General features: G+C 37.1%; 2 protein-coding genes across 3 annotated transcripts; one reads left to right on the top strand and one right to left on the bottom strand.

Moving 5' to 3' along the window:
* The first annotated feature begins 1,869 nt into the window (after window positions 1-1,869).
* LOC127957930 (ribosome-releasing factor 2, mitochondrial) lies at window positions 1,870-10,243 on the top strand. Its single transcript, XM_052556648.1, has 20 exons — window positions 1,870-2,191; window positions 2,411-2,498; window positions 2,593-2,638; window positions 2,743-2,840; window positions 3,230-3,355; window positions 4,760-4,848; window positions 5,008-5,096; window positions 5,224-5,284; window positions 5,362-5,547; window positions 5,711-5,791; window positions 5,895-6,043; window positions 6,141-6,281; window positions 7,146-7,245; window positions 7,686-7,875; window positions 7,959-8,035; window positions 8,325-8,463; window positions 8,912-9,091; window positions 9,220-9,335; window positions 9,417-9,599; window positions 9,768-10,243. The coding sequence occupies exons 1-20, from the start codon at window positions 2,156-2,158 to the stop codon at window positions 9,894-9,896; spliced, it is 2,304 nt and encodes a 767-aa protein (XP_052412608.1). The 5' UTR covers window positions 1,870-2,155; the 3' UTR covers window positions 9,897-10,243.
* Window positions 10,244-10,335: 92 nt separating this feature from the next.
* Window positions 10,336-17,744, bottom strand: LOC127957931 (beta-hexosaminidase subunit beta). Of its 2 annotated transcripts, none has more exons than XM_052556650.1 (14): window positions 17,448-17,744; window positions 17,130-17,278; window positions 16,706-16,771; window positions 16,238-16,284; window positions 16,028-16,138; window positions 15,605-15,706; window positions 15,011-15,143; window positions 14,600-14,780; window positions 14,253-14,339; window positions 14,018-14,090; window positions 13,482-13,656; window positions 11,259-11,349; window positions 11,050-11,154; window positions 10,336-10,669 (listed from the first exon to the last, which is right to left on the bottom strand). In XM_052556650.1, exons 1-14 carry the CDS (start codon window positions 17,687-17,689, stop codon window positions 10,606-10,608), a joined length of 1,626 nt encoding a protein of 541 aa, XP_052412610.1. In that variant the 5' UTR covers window positions 17,690-17,744; the 3' UTR covers window positions 10,336-10,605. The 2 variants fall into 2 exon arrangements, with proteins under 2 accessions (XP_052412610.1, XP_052412609.1); XM_052556649.1 differs by lacking the exon at window positions 13,482-13,656 and adding an exon at window positions 12,007-12,184.
* Between the last annotated feature and the right edge of the window lie 1,181 nt (window positions 17,745-18,925).

Raw genomic sequence — 18,925 nt, 5'->3', positions numbered from 1 at the left:
GGTGGACCAGAAATTATTAACTCAGATTTGTTTTCATTAAGATTTTTAAGATTTGAAGAAAATTTTTAGACAACCGAATTTTGACCTCTTCCAGACAGAGTAACAGGGACTGTAGCAAGTGCTAACTTTAAGTGGTAAACATATCTGAGTGTCATCAGCAAGCGATGACATCCAAGTGGGCACAATGAAAATAATGTAGGGCCCAGAATAGTACCTTGAGGAAGACCATATTTTAAAGGAGCCAAAAAAGATGAAGTATTTGCGAAATTAACAAAAAATGTTCTATCATGCAGATATGAGTGAAACCATTTTAAAGCTGTTCCTTTGATGCCTAAATCACACTCCAAACATTTTAAAAGGATCGCGTGACCAACCCCACATCAGCTCTGACAAACACTGCACCAGACACTTTGTACAGCATTGGTATGCTCAATACCTCTTTCAGCATTGACACTTTAACCAGACTAAATAACCATTGCACTGCTGTTATTTTTATAGAATACATTGTTTAACCATACTTTTGCACACTCAACCAACTGTATTTATTACCACTGTTCTCATGTTGCTGCTGTTCATTATGTGTATATAATCCTACATTGCTCTGTTCATAATGTACATACAATCCCTACATTAGATTCCTATTTATATTCTGTATATACTCTGCTCAATACTGTATATAGCAACTCCACTGTACATTCTGTAAATCATAGTGTCACTTACTCAGCACTTTTATGTATATAAAACACTATATTCTTGCACTTCAGGTTAGATGCTAATTGCATTTCATTAGCTCTGTATACTTGTACTGTGCATAATGACAATAAAGTTGGATCTAATCTAATAAACTCTTTTGCAATACAATAATTATATCTTTACTGCTTACTTCACTTGTTTGCATTCTGTCTGCCATGTGCATTGTGCTGCTTTACTTCTTTTTTACATGACCTATTTGTACTTATGTTGTACTTTATATTATTTTATTATGTGTATTTAATGTTCTACTGTTAGTGTTATCTGTACGCACCAAGGGTCTGAGAGTAACGCAATTTCAATTCTCTGTATGTATGTACTGTACATGTGAAAGAATTGACAATAAAGCTGACAAGACTTGTACTGTGACCAGCTCTAAATCCAGATTGGAATTTATCCAGAATATAATTTTCAGTTTAAAAAATTGGGTAATTTGAGAAAGAACAACTTTTTCTAAAACGTTCGTGCTGTATTCGTGATGTTTACACTGCTAGTGAGTTCAAAGAGTATAGAAATATAAGTTCTTTGGTCAGATGCAAAGGTTTGTGCTACAGTCGCGGACTGTGTTTCCCCCTACTGGGGTCAAATGGTAAAAGAGACTTAAGTCTCTGCAGAGCAAAAGTGGGCGTTTATTACCATGTGGGTGTTTTGAAACTGCTGGGTGTTTCTGAATCATGCAATCTAAATGATCACCCTTACCCAACCCCACCCCTAAACCTAACGTCACTATTACATCAACCAATCAGGTATCATGGTGTAAAAACACCTTGATCTCGTAACTCCCATTACTTTCCTGCAGAGACCTATACTTGCTTCTAAACGTTCACAAACAAATGACGTGACAAATGAACCCTAACCAAATAAATGAACAAACAAATTAACTATATTATTGTATATTATATAAAAAAAACGATATTATAGGCGTACTGAAACTTTTATAGATTTAAAATATGTGTTAATTTCATAGACTGTAAAAAAGAATATAGACACACACAGTATATACATGCAACTTAGTATATACAGAAAAATAAACGAACGGTAATATTAGTAACGTCATAGTTTATGATTACTCGGCGGGTTAGCCCCGGAATACCTTACCGTTCATTCGTGTTTCTGTCGGACTTATTTACAGACGCACCAAAACATGTGCGTTCACAGTCGCTGACTGTAACGATTCTAAAAAGCTTCTGACAACTAACGTTACCAGTTTACAGTGTTTAACATGTTGCCAGTGGGAAATGTTGTAGATGTATTTTGCTTTATCGTGTCGTCACTGAGATTCGACTCTGTGCAAGCGTTACGATGAATTTAATGTCCAGTCTGACCTCAACGTAACTCTGAGCAAGCACTGCAGTCATGTTTCATACTCTACAACTGAAGCTTTAATCAAACATTCCGTCTTAAAATGCATTTAAATGTACTGTACCCCATCCTCCGAGGGGTAAGTTTGTGCTGTTGATTCTCTTAAATGCAATTTGTCATTGACTGTAATTTTCAGAGTAATTTAACAATATTTTCCGCCATAATGCCATGGTTACTACAGAGAATACTTGTTTTAAAGCTAACACTGTTTATTAAGATGGTGAATCTATTTAAGTAGCATCTCATATATTCAGATGAGTGTTTTACAGCATTAAGTGCATAATTTATTCCCTTTCAGAGCATCAGACACCTGATGACCAGATCCCCACAGACGTGCAGAGACAGAGGAGGAGAAATTAGGAGGAGAAATTACAGTTTTTATCGAGGTAAAGGACAATAGGTGGATAGTTACAGAGTTCTGCGTATTTTATAATTTTAGACTTGTGTCTTACTGTTCACAACTTTTTTTTCCCCCTTAAGATGAGGTGAAATCACTTCGAGCAGTGGCCAACCCTGACATCTCAAAGTAAGATCTGACAGTCCATGTGAGCATATTTTTACAATATCCTTTTGAGCGTGTAAGAATAATGGTCTATTAATACTGAATGTTTCTATTATGTTCTTGGTCAGAATTCGTAACATCGGTATCATGGCGCATATAGATGCAGGGAAGACCACCACAACAGAGAGAATGCTGTACTTCTCTGGCTACACACGGGCTCTCGGAGGTGAGGTGATGTTTAGAAAGAAAGTTGAAGAATATCTGATTATCATTAATTAATAATTTTTAATAATTATGATTAAATTAATTATTAAATAATAATGTAAACTTAAACTAATTTAAAATTCAAGTACTAATATAATTAAATCTGAAATAAAAAGTAATGCTAAATAGAAATATTTAACATATTTAATGAAAATGGCACATTTAATAAAACTTTAATTAAAATTAAAACTTGAAATGAATAAATAAAAAAGGCTTATTCAGAATATTAATTAATATATAGTGGTATAGAAATGATACTAAAATAATGTGTATCTTGTTAAATGCACATCTTATAAAAAATGTGTATTTGTTTTATATGATATAAATGTCTTTGTAAATGGTCTTGTTTAGATGTGGATGACGGTGACACTGTAACTGATTTCATGGCTCAGGAGAGGGAGAGAGGAATCACCATCCAGTCAGCTGCTGTTACCTTTGACTGGAAGGATCACAGGATTAACCTCATAGACACGCCAGGTACATGTGTTGTACACATGAATACAGTGTTGTATTCAATGTAGGGCAAGGGACACAGTGCAAAAGTTTGGGTTGGTACAATAAATACAGTGTGTGTGTGTGTGTGTATATCTCAAAAGTCTGGGATGAGTAAGATTTTGAATGTTTTTAAAGAAGGGCTGCATTTATTTGGCCATAAATACAAGTGAGAAAAGTGATATTTTAAAATGTAAAAAAAAAAAAAAAAGCTGTTTGCTATGTGAATGTAATTTAAAATATAATTTTAAGATTTTAAAATAAAAAATATAATTTTAAGATTTTAAAATAAAAATAGAATTTTCAATTTTAGATAAATGCTGTTCTTTTGAACTTTTTATTCATCAAAAAATCCTGACAAAAGTGTCACAGGTTCCCCAAAAAATATTAAGCAGCACAACTGTTTCCATCATCGATTATGAATTAGAAAAGACTGGAGTAATGATACTGAAAATTCCGCTTTTATCACAGGAATAAATTATATTTTAAGTATAAGATAGAAAACCGTTATTTTAAATTGCAGTTATATTTCACGATATTATTTTTTCCTGTTTTATTGATCTTTACTATGGTTTAGTCTTTATGCTGTCTATAGAGTACCTCAGGCTAGTAGAAATGAGAGGGAATTTTCAATAAATAATGCAACCTTTCAGACAATATGCTAATAGAACCTCTGAATTTAAACATGAGATTCTGAGAAATAGGCAAAAAATATTTATATGTAAAACCTAGCTGCAGGCTTGTCCATCTTGTTTAGGAAACACACACATGGGATTTTATGTTTTTCTGCCTGACTTGTGTGTGTGATGCGGGAGAATAATTAGTTTTTTGCTCATACTAGGCAATCTTAATCCCCAAAGCCTGATTCGTTTGACTGGTGTGATCGATCTGTTTAGCAGTCCCTGGCTCTGTTGGAAGAGGTGGGTCAGAGCGCGGTTCATTAGGATGAGCGCTAAATGCACCGGAGTGGAGATCTTCTGATACGTGGTGCACGATTGCGTGAATATTTCTGAGCAGCAAAAGCGATAGATATGTGAAAAGCAATATATTGTGGGAGGGCCGTGTGTTACCGCATCCCGTGCGACTCAAAATAATAAACTTCAAAGCTTACAAAACAATACACTCCACTGTGCTGAGCAAGCGCTTCTCTGCTGTCTTCATGTGCTACCGGAAACTTCCTATTTCCCATTTATTAAGTCGTGATTATGAGCTTGTTGCATTCTTTTCTGTTAAAAATAACAGAGGACAGTGGTTTGTGAATGCTGATGGTTATACATATATATATATATATATATTTAAGATCAAAGACTATTAATTTTTTATACATAAAATATATATTATAAAACTATATTTAAATACAGTCAATATGAATTCTCTTTCTTTTCTCAGGTCATGTTGATTTTACTCTGGAGGTCGAGAGAGCTTTACGAGTGTTGGATGGAGCAGTTGCTGTGTTTGATGCTTCTGCTGGAGTAGAGGTTTGGCAGAAATTATTTGTAGTAAAAATAATAAATCATAATATAAATAAATTAAATGTATTAATTAGTGATGCAATTAATTGTAATGGCAATTGTATTTTCTGTAAATAATAATGTATTTCTATATTCATAAGGTGTTTTTATTTACATAAATTTCAGGCTCAAACCATGACTGTGTGGCGGCAGGCAGAAAAACATAAAATCCCATGTGTGTGTTTCCTAAACAAGATGGACAAGCCTGCAGCTAGGTTTTACATATAAGCATTTCTCAGAATCTCATGTTTAAATTCAGAGGATCTATTAACACATTGTCTGAAAGGTTGCATGTTTTATAGATCTAAATGAATGACTGCAGTTCCCTCTCATTTTTTGTAGCCTGAGGTACTCTATAGACAGCATAAAGACTAAACTAAAGACCAACCCTATTCTCCTTCAGGTAACCTTTTTAAACATAGTAACCAACTACTTTTACCAATGAAAAGATTCGTTCTGGAGATTTGGTATTACTTCCAGATCCCCATTGGCTCAGGGAAGAGCTTCACCGGATTGGTGGACTTGATCACTAGGCAGAAAATGACATGGCAGGGGAGCTCACTGACGTATGATGGTCGTGCTTTCGAGACCAGCGCCCTTCAGCCCTCAGATGACCCAGATGTGCTCCAGGCTGTCAGTGAGGCCAGGGCCACTATGATAGAACAGGTGAAACAAAACAAGAAAACACTGATGCATTTATTATTATTTGACCCATCTTGAGTACAGTAGGTTCTTAAAGGGACAGTTCACCAAAAAGAGGTTTAGAATAATATGGCTCATGATGACACTAATAATTTTTGGCTGATCTTTTTTTGTGTGAACTGGACAGGTAGCAGATCTAGATGATGACTTTGCAGAGCTGCTGCTGGGACACTACAGTGAAAACTTTGATGCAGTGCCTGCTGGGAAGGTAAGAATATGCAGTTTCCCTTTACATGTGCTCGATGTTTCTTTCTCCATTGGGTCAGATACATTTGGCTGTTAAATAAACAGAACTGAAATGGAATATCCAGTTGCAGGAAGCACTGAGAAAAGTGACACTAGCTCGAAAGGGGGTGCCTGTGTTGTGTGGAAGCTCTCTGAAAAATAAAGGGGTTCAACCTCTGCTGGATGCCATTACTGCTTACCTTCCTGCCCCCAATGAGAGGAACCATGACCTAGTGTGAGTGCACCATCCCTCAGCCCCCTCATCAACTCATTTTGCTAAAGGAGAATAAATCATTTTCTGATTAAATGTATATATGTTCCTTTCTGTCCAGACGCTGGTATAAGGATGATCTGTGTGCATTGGCATTCAAAGTGGTCCATGACAAACAGAGGGGTCCACTCGTGTTTGTTAGGATCTATTCAGGAAGCATGAAGGCTCAGTCAGCAGTGTACAACATCAACAGGAACGGAACGTAGGTTTATACTTCTTGATTTCAGACTTGTATGCAGTTATGATGAGAGCCACTCCAATTCCAGATTTCCATTGTTCACTTAAAAATAAATTACTTATTAATCTTTGTTATTTCTGCAGCTTCTTACACTTTCTCTTTCATTTGTTGTGGAAAACATAACACACACTCAAAAAAATAAAAAATAAAAAGGCTATTACTATGGTAGGGTTGTCACGATATACTGGTATTGACCATAATCATGATATTTAAATAATTAAATGCCATTGTAGTGTTAATTAGGAGTATTCAAAACCCGTTATTGGTGATATTTAGAGAATGAAAAGGACACATAGTAATCTAGTGCCATTAGGGAGCGCTAAACTCACATTTAATTAGTTTGATTCATACTCTACTTCAGAGGGTGCTCTGGCACAGTCCATCTGGGGTATTTTAGTAAGGATGTGTTTATATGGTAATGCTAATAGACAATATAATAGAATAATATAATTTATGCCTCATTCTGTGGTATGAGTCAGTTATTTAAAACACTTGTTTGGAGTAAAAATATGTTGTTGTTATTAAAAATTTAGAACATTTGACACAGACTAAAATGCCAGCCGCTTATAGTTTAGTACAGTTCAGTGTAGTTATTATTTTTGTATGCAGTGGTGTGATTCATTAGTCAAAAAAGAAAAAATTAAATAAAGATGAATTTGATAGAAATCTTTTGACCACAATAATCGTGTAGTGAAAAATCTGAAATATTGTGAAAGCCCTAGTGTTACATTAAGGAACTATGGTGTTTTTTTGTTGTTTTTTTACTTTTCTATTAAGACTATTAAGCTCTATCATGAAGGACAATGTTTTGTGTTTTTGTTGTTCCAGGGAAAGAATGAGTCGACTTCTCTTGCCTTTTGCTGATCAGCACATAGAAATTCCTTCTTTATCTGCAGGAAACATTGCACTCACGGTTGGACTCAAACAGGTAAACTCAACTTTCATGGGACAAAGAACACAATGTGTTGTTCACATGATCGTTTGAACTGCTTTGAGAGGAAAATACTCATGTAACATCCTTCAAAATGACTTAGTAGTATTCGATTGGTCTTGGGATTTAAAACAGCAGCTACCATTAGTAGTAGCCCTCTTATGTATATTGAAGATGCTTTTTTTTAAAGATATATTTTGGACATTTTTGCCTGTATTACAATAGGACAGTTTAGATCTGAGGAAGCAAATTGGGAGGAGGGGGGTGAAATAGAGAAAAGTCTGTGAGCCTAGTTTGAACTCAGGACACCTTTGAGGCTATCAGCGCCGTCATAAAGATGCTTTTTCTTGCTGGCTTATAGGTCTGGAGTCTTCATCTTATGCATTACACATCTTTAGAAAATAACATGTTCTATCATGTTGTTTGTTTCAAATCAGACAGTGACCGGCGACACCATCGTCTCTTCCAAAGCCACTGCTGCAGCTGCGGTGCGGCGGGCTCAGGAGGAAGCAGAGAGCAAGAGTAGCTCACAAAGGGAGAGCAGCAGTCTGGCTCTCGCAGGGGTGGAGGTCCCTGAGCCTGTGTTCTTCTGCTCCATTGAGCCTCCTACTCTGGCCAAACAAGCAGGTAAGAACATTGTGCACAGATAACTTCCTAAATAGGCTGCAGCAGGTGGAAGAATTGAAATCTCAGGTGGATTTGTCAAACAGATCTGGAGCATGCGCTCAACTGCCTGCAAAGAGAAGACCCCAGTCTGAAAGTCAGAACAGACCCTGATTCTGGACAGGTAAATTTATCATTTACTAAGTATTTAATCTTTGAAAGTGTTTTGTCTATTAGATGTTGCATTCTGTTTATTAGTGCTTACATAGGCATGTACATATTTTCATATTAAGTAGTATTTACTTGTTCAAACAAGCTTAGTGCTTCGAAAAAATGTCTTACACAAATATTACATTGTGACACGTTACTGATCCTGCACCATTTGTAATGCGGACATCAGATTCCCTTGAATCTTGTGTTGAGGAGAGGAGTGCTTGTGTTCTACAATGTATTTTTTTCTTATTCATGCACAGACGATACTGTGTGGCATGGGAGAGCTGCACATTGAGATCATCCATGACCGTATTAAGAGAGAGTATAACATCGAAACTCACCTAGGACCCTTGCAGGTGGCTTACAGAGAGACCATCCTCCAATCAGCAACTGCCACAGGTGAGCCTAGTGCAAACTCTCCCCTCATGTTTTATATGTATGTAAAAATCATATAACTTTGTTTTGTGATGAATCATCAGAACTATTTTCCAATGACAGGTCATCTGTTTTGTTTGTCTGCATTACTGTTTTATGGTCCAGTGTGACTTATGGTTACGATAGACTTTGTCCATGGTAAAAAAAAAAGTCAAAATAAAAAGGGCATAAAACAATAAAATGAAAAAGAAAACGTGCATGACTAGTCACATGCCCTGATTTAGTGTAGGTTCAAGACATATTTTTATATAAAATGAATATCTGAAGAAACTAACATGCCTACAGTTCTGCACAGCACAAACTTTAATGGTATACATGTAAAATGGATTATAATATTGTATAATACAGTTTAGTTTAGAGTTTATATTTATAGTATTTGTAAATTTCAGTATGATTTGTATGATAATTTCAGACACATTAGACCGTACTCTTGGAGACAGGAGGCATGTTGTTACTGTGGAGCTTGCCGTTCATGCTCTGATGGAGTCTAGCACTTCCTGTGATGTGACTTTTGAGGAGGAAGTTAAAACTCAGCTTCCTGCTGTTGTCAGAGAAGCTGTGGAAAATGGAGTTCAGAGCGCTTACCTCCAAGGTAACAGAAATGGATGCTTTAGAGCTTTTATGCCTGAAACATCTAAATCTTACTGGTACAATATTGTAGTCTATAAATGTGGTGTCTTTGTCAGCCATATGCTGTTGGTAAACCAACTCCCTTTCCAGGTCCTGTGCTAGGTTTTCCAGTAGAGGGAGTAAAGACTGTTATCCAGCATGTAAGCTTGGAGCCAGGCACTTCTGCAGCCATGGTGTCAGCCTGCGTGTCCCGCTGCATGCTCAAGGTACTCAAACACAGTTCTGTGCCTTTTCCCACAATCACTTTCAAATAATGCCTCATCTGAGTTTATGTTCCTCTGGTTCAGGCTCTGAAGCTGGCTGGGGGGCAGGTTTTGGAGCCAGTGATGGCTCTGGAAGTGACTGTAGGCGAAGAGTATCTGAGTCCTGTGCTTGCAGATCTCGCCCAGCGACGCGGTACCATCTGTGACATCCAAAGTCGACAGGAAAACAAGGTTTTGCTGGCTACAGTACCCTTGGCTGAGATGATGGTGAGTCTTTCATTAAAATGTTACAATGACAATTGTCAGCACAATTTACTGCAAGTTATCTCTATGTATAAGACGACCAATAAAAATGTAACGCACTACGTGATTGCTGTGCCCCCTAATAATTGAACTATGCTGAAACCATTTTTATATTTATTTGTTTGCTTCAAGGGCTACTCAACCGTTCTGCGCACTTTGACCTCTGGGAATGCAAATTTTTCTCTGGAGCTTTCCTGCTATGAGCCCATGAACACTCAGGACCAGAACATACTGCTCAACAAGATGGCTGGACTGGCTTAAAACATTAACTCTCACCAACTGAACTGGGCTCTGTTTCCCAAAAGCATTGAAAGCTTAAGTATACCGTAGACCCATTGAAAGCAGTGGAGCTACAATCAACTTAAGCTTAGGATGCTTTTGGCAAACGCAGCCCTGAACATACAAATTTTGATTACTGTGATTGCCTGCTCACATTTGGTGCAGAAGATAAAATCTTGGAGACCACCCTTCATAAAGACATCTCCTGCTCCGCTCACATCCAGAGACCTAACTAGATTTTTTTTTTCTCTGATGGAGAGAAGAAGAGTGTAAGGTAAAAAAAAAAAACATGTGCTGGTTTTAGTATTTATATAAAAATAAAAAAAATTTACGAGAACAATGCATACATTTTTTTTTTTATATTTAATTTATAAAACCCTTACGACACACCTATCCTTGGGAAATAATTCAAAAGCAGATCTTGTTTCCAAAAATTTTAATTTTAACTTTAAAACTTTAAAATTTATTCACAAGAATAGTAATTAACAGTTTAATACAGTTTAAGCCTACAGAGGAAATCCAGAACGGTCCATTTCATAGTAAAAAATACATTCTGTTAAGTTCTGGCAATAACTTCCTCAGGGCATAGAATTACAAATCATAGTTACTGCAATAGTTAACATGGTTTTATCTTTTAAAAAGTGTTATTTTTTTCCCCTTTAATTGTCTACTGTGAACTGAATGCTGAATTTCATAGGCCCATGTACTCCTGACGGCAGTGGCCAACAAATAGAGGTTCTGCAGGTATGCCTCTCCTGATGGGGAAAGAGGAGAAAATCTCACTTTCAACAGTGAAACATACAACAATATGCCTGTGCAAATTTTATATGCAAAAGCAAATTTAATTATTTGTACAAAGACTGTACCGAGTACTTTTAACATTTTCAAAATCTTCCCAATTAACCCAAAACAGATGGCCTTAAAAATAATTAGAAATATTGTAAAAAAATATATATATATCTATAAATAAACAAAAATCAATGGCATCAGAGATTAGTGAGGTTACTCCACTCTTAAGCATTTGGATTCTTACACATAAAATAGATCAATGGAACTGCATGTTGTATTATTTATTAATCAAACAATAAGTTGAAGATTGCATTAATGAATTTGCCACTGTCATATTTTAACTCACCTGACCATGCGGCAGCGATGCTGGGCCAGACGATTATAGGCACTACCCACGTCTGTCACACTTTTATCACTCCATAACCTCTCAGCAACAGCACTGGCTCTTGGCCTGCAATGGCACAAGTAAATAAATACTTGTTTATTTAGCTTTTATGTTTTACATATTACAAGACAGGAGATAGATGGTACAGTTGAGTAATATATATATAATACCAGAGTCGAGGAGTGAGGTTGGTAGCATCCACATACTCTCCCCAAAGACAAGCCTCTCCACCAATCACCAGCTTCTTCTGTGCATCTGTGCCTGTGGTAAATTATCCATCACAAGTTATAAACAACAGCAAAACAATTAATTCAAGGTTGTACAAAAAGCTGTCCCTCAAAGTAAAGGGTTGATCCTGTTTGAGTCTGATCCTATACCAAACATCTGAATACCTGCAGACAAAGCAAACAATTTAAACTGACTCGTGACTGAATACTTATAAATGTCAGTCTGTCCAAAGTGCCATGGTCACATGACAAGCATGTTTGTTTGCATATCCAAATGACAAGGAGTTCCTAACAATGCCATTGCTATGACAGAGCTTCCTCGTTAATTTAAAGACATGAGAATATCTGGGTTAAATGACACTACAATCACATGCCACCTCTACCATTTAAACATGTTGCCTTTGAATCAGTGCAGGTGACTTTCAGAACCTAAAACTATTTGTACCAACCTTGATCACAGTAAACAAGACAATTAACCATCCAAAAACAGACTTTTCAACTCGTGTAAGAGGTCAACTCCCAACATAGGTCAGAAAATCATGTGTTGTATAATAATCAGTGCTTTTTAAAGTTACTTAACAGTCAGTTTTTTACTGTACACCTTAAGATGTTGTGCAAATTTGGGAGAAACACAAGAAGTCAAAAAGAAACAGAGGCCCATAGACTGTATCTGTGGATGACACACACACACCAGTGAAATTTTGGGGGTCTGCTTTGTAAACGTTCACCCAGTCTTGGCCGTAGCTGATGCGGTTGAGGTACCAGGGTGTGGAGAGCAGAGCATTGAAACCAGCCGCTGTTACCTTCGCCATCTCATCCTGGTACTGCGGCCTTTCTTTCCACACATGGATCTGTGTGTCGGCTTTCAGCTAAATGTGTACACATACAGACGCATGTAGAACTCGCAAACGAACATGTCAACGTGGGGAAAAATCCCTCTGGACTCCATTTAAGGTGTCTGTGAGGCTTCTCATGCTGCTTTCAAATTTACTTTGTCACATTTATGCAGATCTAGTCGTTAGTAGTTGTCATGAAAGATTTGAACTGTTTTAAAAATATAGAATATGGAAAATAATTATTGGTTATCAATATAATATCAATAACCTATTATAAATAATAGGTTAAAAATGTCCACACTACATCAAAAATTGTAATACATTAGATCTTGAATGTAGTCCAGAGAAATAGATCCATCTAGGGTCATATTTTCTTGGAAGGTCAGATGCTCAGTGACTCATGTCTGCTTTCTCATTAGATCATTAGTTATTACCTCTAAAACTGACAACAGTTAATAATTAATCTATACAGTAACATCTATGAAGAACAAGATAGAAAACAAGACTGTAGCAAGATGGAGGAATTATGGCAAAGCATACACGACCATTCAAAAGTTTGGGGTCACTATGGTTTTTAAGGTCAAAAGTGATATTAAAGATACTTATGTTGCCGAAAAAAGTAAATGCTTTATTCAAGGACTTCTAAATGATCATGACAATTAACAATGCTGCTTTAATTCAAAATACAAAATACTTTTTTAAACCTCTTACAAGATCCAAACTTTTGAGCGGTCGTGTATTTAGAGTGACATGATGGAATGCAAGCTTTCCAAAGCATTCAGGAATATGTGGTTTCAGTGTCTACAACAACTGACCTCGAGATGTGGCAGGAGGTCAGAGTAGATCAGGAGTGGTCAAACACTCAGACTGACAGGATGACAACTATACACTCCATTAATGCAAATATTACAGGAAATCCTATATAATTATTAATATACGTTCAATGACGAGCGCATTTGTCCTCTATTAAAATGCAGGTGTCTCTCAATAAACCATTTCTATGTAGACCAAAGACTCAACCCCCAAGCTTGTTTGTGATTCAACACTATGCCAACTTGTCCATGCTATTTTCAAGGCAAGAAAAAGGTTAAAATGTAATTAAAAGGTACAGTGATTGAAAAGGTTACTAATAGTAACCATATTTAATAAAAAATCTGACTTTGTTAACCCTAAATTGCCAACATGACATGTCAAACCCATCACACATAATTTAATGGTAAGTACATGTGTAAACACTTAACACCTATGGTTTCTATGTTTGAAACCACTAGATTAGTAAACTGGTGGTGCTAAAATAAACAAAATTAAGAGTTGGACTGAAGAAACTGACCAGGGAAATTGAGTGGCTCAACTTTGTAGTAGCGTTGCCAGTCCTGTCCATAGCTAATGTAGTCCAGGTACCAAGGGGCAGAAAGAATGGTTGTAAATCCTGCCCCAGTCACATTCTGTAGCTCCTCCTCCATCTTGTTCCCAATCCACACCTCCACCACAGTATCATCCTTCAGCTGGAACATGCATAAAGCACATTATGTGCTCTAATCAAATGGTTTTTTGGGGGGGGCAAATGCGTTATCATTGGGCAATCATGCATCTACATGCAAGCAGTTAAAACAGCAATTAAGTGGTATGCTCGCAGCGGCTTGTGAAAAGGCAAAGCATGCAAGTCTAGCTATTTGTTATTAAGGCGGTTAAAGAAAGGTAGACTAGGCTTTGATTTGAAGACACAAAGCATTTTGGACCTGAAAGAATGTGTCTTATTTTTTTTTATGAAAGGTGGTTAAAGTAAGGAAGACTGATATAACATTTATTGATGTACATTACTTCCCAACAGGATGAGCCCATCAGCACAGAAGAGATGAGCCTTACCTTCACCCCATTATCAAACACTTCCTGCCACACCATGTAACCTTTCTTGGTAGCAGTCACAATATCAAGTAATCTGTTTTCCAAAAATGAATAATACATAATGTTAGAATGTGTTCTGATGCATATTTTCATTTAAAATTACATTCTACTGAGAAAAAAATTATCTTCATAATCATCAGTAATTTAAACCACAAGACGACAATAAATGTATTCCTGACAATAGTGAAGCTCTTACCTTTGAATGTAGAAAGACTCCAGTTTGCTGTAGTCTGTGCCAAAGCCCTGCTGCGCCATAAACGTCTGAATATCAGGATTAGACTTCCTACGGAAACGATAAGTGGAATGTACGCATGGTCTTTAACACTAACAGCTATCAACACAAAGTAAAGCAAACAGAAACAATACATGCCCTTACATATCAGGCTATGTGATAGTTACGGTTATTATTTCTTTTAAATCAAAGAATTTGATAGAAGAAAATAATGTTATATAAGGTACGATTATTGGCATTACATTATTGCGGTAAACAATGTAGTTTAATAATTGACGATTGAGTAAGAAGCTCCTTTTTTTTTTTCTTACCAGCAACTGAAGTCGACCTCATCTCCCCCCAAGTGAATGTAGGCATCAGGGAAGACGGTGCTAATCTCTTTAAAAAACTGTGTCATGAAGTCATAAGAGGAGTTTAAGATGGGGTTCACTGGTCCAAATGTTCCTGAAGGACTAGAGCCACTGTAACAAGGTGTTAGCAGATCCTTAATGCCTAAGGGAAAGAGACAGAGCGAGATAACAAGTTGTCATATCAATCAGTAAGTGCAGATTAAATATGAACTACTGAAACCAACAAAACATGACTTAAGGCTGCAATAAGGCATGTTCCTTTGCGAGCTCTGCGTTTGTTTCAGCTTAAAAGTAATTTCTTTCTGTTCACATTTCAATAGTTGTGCAGTGTTATCCCAACCCTAAACATGATGAAGCTGTCCAGCAACTGACCATTGCCCCATGACTGTGTGTGTCCTGGGGTGTCAAACTCAGGGATGACTCGGATCCCCCTCATGCGGGCGAACTCGATGACCATCTTCACGTCAGATGGAGTGTACACATGTGTGAATGGGTGATAGGCTCCCTGTAAATCACAAAGAAATAGGGAAAATATGATCAACACACAAAGACAAACACTTTTACAGATAGATTTCAGCAGTGGCAGTTGAGTTCTACAACCTAATTCTTTTGATTAGAGGTGACATTTCCACACTAAAGGAAATTAAACTGAATTGACTTGTCATACAGCACTATCATCATTTTCTTGTAAATCTTTATCACTTACCTTTCGCTTCCAATGCAGCAAATACACAAACATAACTATTTTAAAAGCATTTTAGCAGTGTAACAATACAATAGCTTGATATGCATAGTTGTGATCTCCTATCTAAATTATGTTGGCCATCGCCCTTTAGTGATAATATTCACTAACAACCTGTTTGAAATCTACAATATTTATCATGTTCTGCATAAAGATGCATTTAATCAGCGTAAGGCAGTAGAGCTTAAATCTAAAACAAAGTTAAGTACTTCATCAATACTCACCTTCTGACTTAAGTCAGGGAAGGTACGGCTCATATAAGGAAATGACGGATCGTCCACAATGTGCCAGTGAAATACATTAAACTTGTTCATCGCCATAGCTTCCTGTGAAAATTAGACATTTTATTACTTTACGTTGTGGGACGAGAAGCATTTCAAAACCAAAAAAATATATTAAAAACATTTCCAAACATGCATTGTGATGGGAATCATCTTGTCTTGTGATTGCGGTCGTGTACAAACATCAAAAAACTTGACTTTCCAGTCTCATAAGTAAAATAACTTCCTTGAGCTATTTAGCTGACGTAAGTCTTCTAATGGGGAAATTGGTGAAAAAGTAATCGATTAATCGTTGCTTATTTTTCCAATTAAAAAATGCCACTAAATGTAAAGCCTTTCATTGTAAAGCAAATGATTTTAGCTCACCAGATTGGCCAAAATGACTTTGAGTGGCAGGAAGTGTCGAGACGAGTCCAGAAGGATCCCTCGATGGGCAAACCGTGGGAAATCGGAGATCTCGGTCTTATTAATGTTGTTCTGTTGAGAAGACCAAAAAAGGCTGATGGAATTTATCGGCATTTAAAGCCCTAAAGAAAAACAACAATCCAATAGTTTGGTAATCTACTTCAAACTTACGGCTCCATAGTCGTCCTTATAGACCAGCTGGCTGAATGTTTCCAGTCCTTACAACAATAAACATATGAGGAAGTTACACGCTGATTAAATCAGAAATTAAGATAAAACAGACATGATAAATACTGCAATCTCTTCTCTTAGGGCAGGATTACGCAAAACCCAGGTTTAAAACATCACTTAACATTCTTAAAGGAAACAAGCTTAAAATACAGTAAAAACAGTAATATTGAGAAAATCATTCTAATATGCCAGTTTGCTGCTGTAGAAATATTTAAACAATTTAAATGTTTACTGTCACTTTTGAACAGTGTATTGTGTCCCTACTAAAAAAAGCATTAATTTATTCTTCACAAAATAAAAGACAGACCATAGATCTTTTGATGGTAGTGTATATGTTCAAAAGGGAAATATAAATGTGAGCTTGTTTACTGCCTTTACTGTAGAACTCCATTGTAGAGTTTCGCTTACCTCGCAAAGCTCCCCATACATTAGCAGCTTTCAGCACAGCAGAGGGTTTATCAACTGACAGCTCATCTACACAAAGAGAGCAAAACTTTACACAATTCACACGGACAACCAAAATATTCACCACAGTGACCACACAGATGATCTGAGTTTAATCTCAACACATCTGACTGCACAAGCAAGAAGTGACTGGCTTTTATAATGCAGTTTCCATTTAATATTAAGCAGAAAAACGTTTATAAATTACTTTTGCACGAGTCAAATGTTACTACATCTAAAAAGAGATCTAGGATCAAGGTAAGGTACGTTAACCCGATTACACCTCCGAGGGGCAGCTGTCAATTACTGGATTTGCCGATAGTTCATTGGATTAGACTTTACATTGAGGTTAAGTGGCTGTGGATCACAGGAAGGGTAAAGAGCTCACATGACTCGTCGGTTTGCAGACTCGGGTAACCGTCACACTGCGGATCAGCTGATGTGATCCATACCTGAAGCTCAACGAGATCTGAATCATACACTTTATTTCGGCTCTTCTCGTGCTTCTTCAGGTCACCAAACATGTATTCAAAATACCTGCAAAGGTCAGTTGAAGCTAAGTGCTGTATATTTGACACGGAGTACACAGAGCTTATGGATCATACTTTACTGACACTAACGTACTTCCTGTTCAAGCTAAAAAATTAGCTTCTTTTATAACACAATAACGGCACAAATATGAATAGGTATTGTACAGCTAAGTTACCTGCGAAACGCATTCACGAGTATGCTGCAGCTCGGTCCGGCGGAGGACTGTTTCGCGAGGACGATCTGAAACCTGGCGGGGCTGAGTTTAAAGGCGACGGCGGACGACTGAAATTTCTGCGGTAGCGGCCAGAGAGAGATTTCATCCAGCTCCTTCTGTTTTTCCACAAAGTCGCCGAAGAGCCAGCCATGGCAGACGGCTACAGCCAAAATCAGCGGCGCACATTTGAGCAGGCAGTACATGTCTGTGTTGAGCGCTGCGCGGTCAGCTGACTTCTGCTTCAGTTTGAATGGAGGAGTGTGGATGTTGTGCTCTGAGCTCAGGGGCGGTGTTTACCTCATAAGTCATGTGACCTACCAAACCGCCACACCATAGATTATCAAACCTCTGTACCAAAAACAATGAAGAAGGTCAAATATTAGATGTAGGCTAAACTTGCAAAACAAAATGGCCCAGGCAAAGGAAACGATATGAGCTAAACAATTGTTTCAGGTTTCAACACGTATTATGATTATAAAGGGAGAAGACTGCATATGTTTCAATCATAACACGTAATAAAACATTAACAAAGCAAGACTAGCATCAAAAGGCATATTTCCCGATATGTACTTGTAATTAATATGTACTTACCTACTTTTTGTAGAGCAATATTTGTTGTTGTTCTAACAACTAGATATTCTTTATATTCGTATATATATATATATATATATATATATATATATATATATATGTGTGTGTGTGTGTGTGTGTGTGTGTGTGTGTGTGTGTGTGTGAAATTATGATAGAAAGAAAATTAGTTTGAAGATTTTTTTCTGCACAAAATAGTTTATATACAGCCGTGGCCAAAGGTTTTAAGACTGACACCAATCTGCTGCTACAGTGTTTTTAGATCTTTTTGTCAGATGTTACTATGGTAGCTACTGAAGTTTAATTAAAAGAATTCCATACGTGTCAAAGTCTTTTATTGACAATTACAATAAGTTTATGCAAAGACTCAGTATTTGCTGTGTTGACCCTTCTTTTGAAGACCTCTGCCTTGACATGCTGTCAGTCAACTTCAGGCCACATCCTGACTTATGGCAGCCCATTCAGGCATAATCAATGCTTGGAGCTTGTCAGAATTTGTGGGTTTTTGTTTGTCCACCCGCCACTTGAGGATTGACCACAAATTCTCAATGGGATTAAGGTCTGGGGATTTTCAAGGCCATAGACCCAATATTTTGATGTTTTGTTCCCAGAGCCAATTTGTTATCACTTTTGCCTTATGGCAAGGTGCAATTATGCTGGAAAAGGCATTGTTCTTTAACAAACTGTACTGTACTTAGATAGTTGGGAGAAGTTGCTCTCAGAGGAAGTTTTTGTACCATTCTTTATTCATGGCTGTGTTATTTTGCTAAATTTAGGGTGAGCCACTCCCTTGGCTGAGAAGCAACCCCACACATGAATGGTCACAGGATGGTTTACTGACTGCATGACAC

Source organism: Carassius gibelio, chromosome B5 (assembly GCF_023724105.1).
Source record: "Carassius gibelio isolate Cgi1373 ecotype wild population from Czech Republic chromosome B5, carGib1.2-hapl.c, whole genome shotgun sequence".
Classification (NCBI taxonomy): Eukaryota; Metazoa; Chordata; class Actinopteri; order Cypriniformes; family Cyprinidae; genus Carassius; species Carassius gibelio.
Note: the sequence above shows the minus strand (reverse complement) of the source record. Positions and strands in the feature narration are given on the sequence as shown.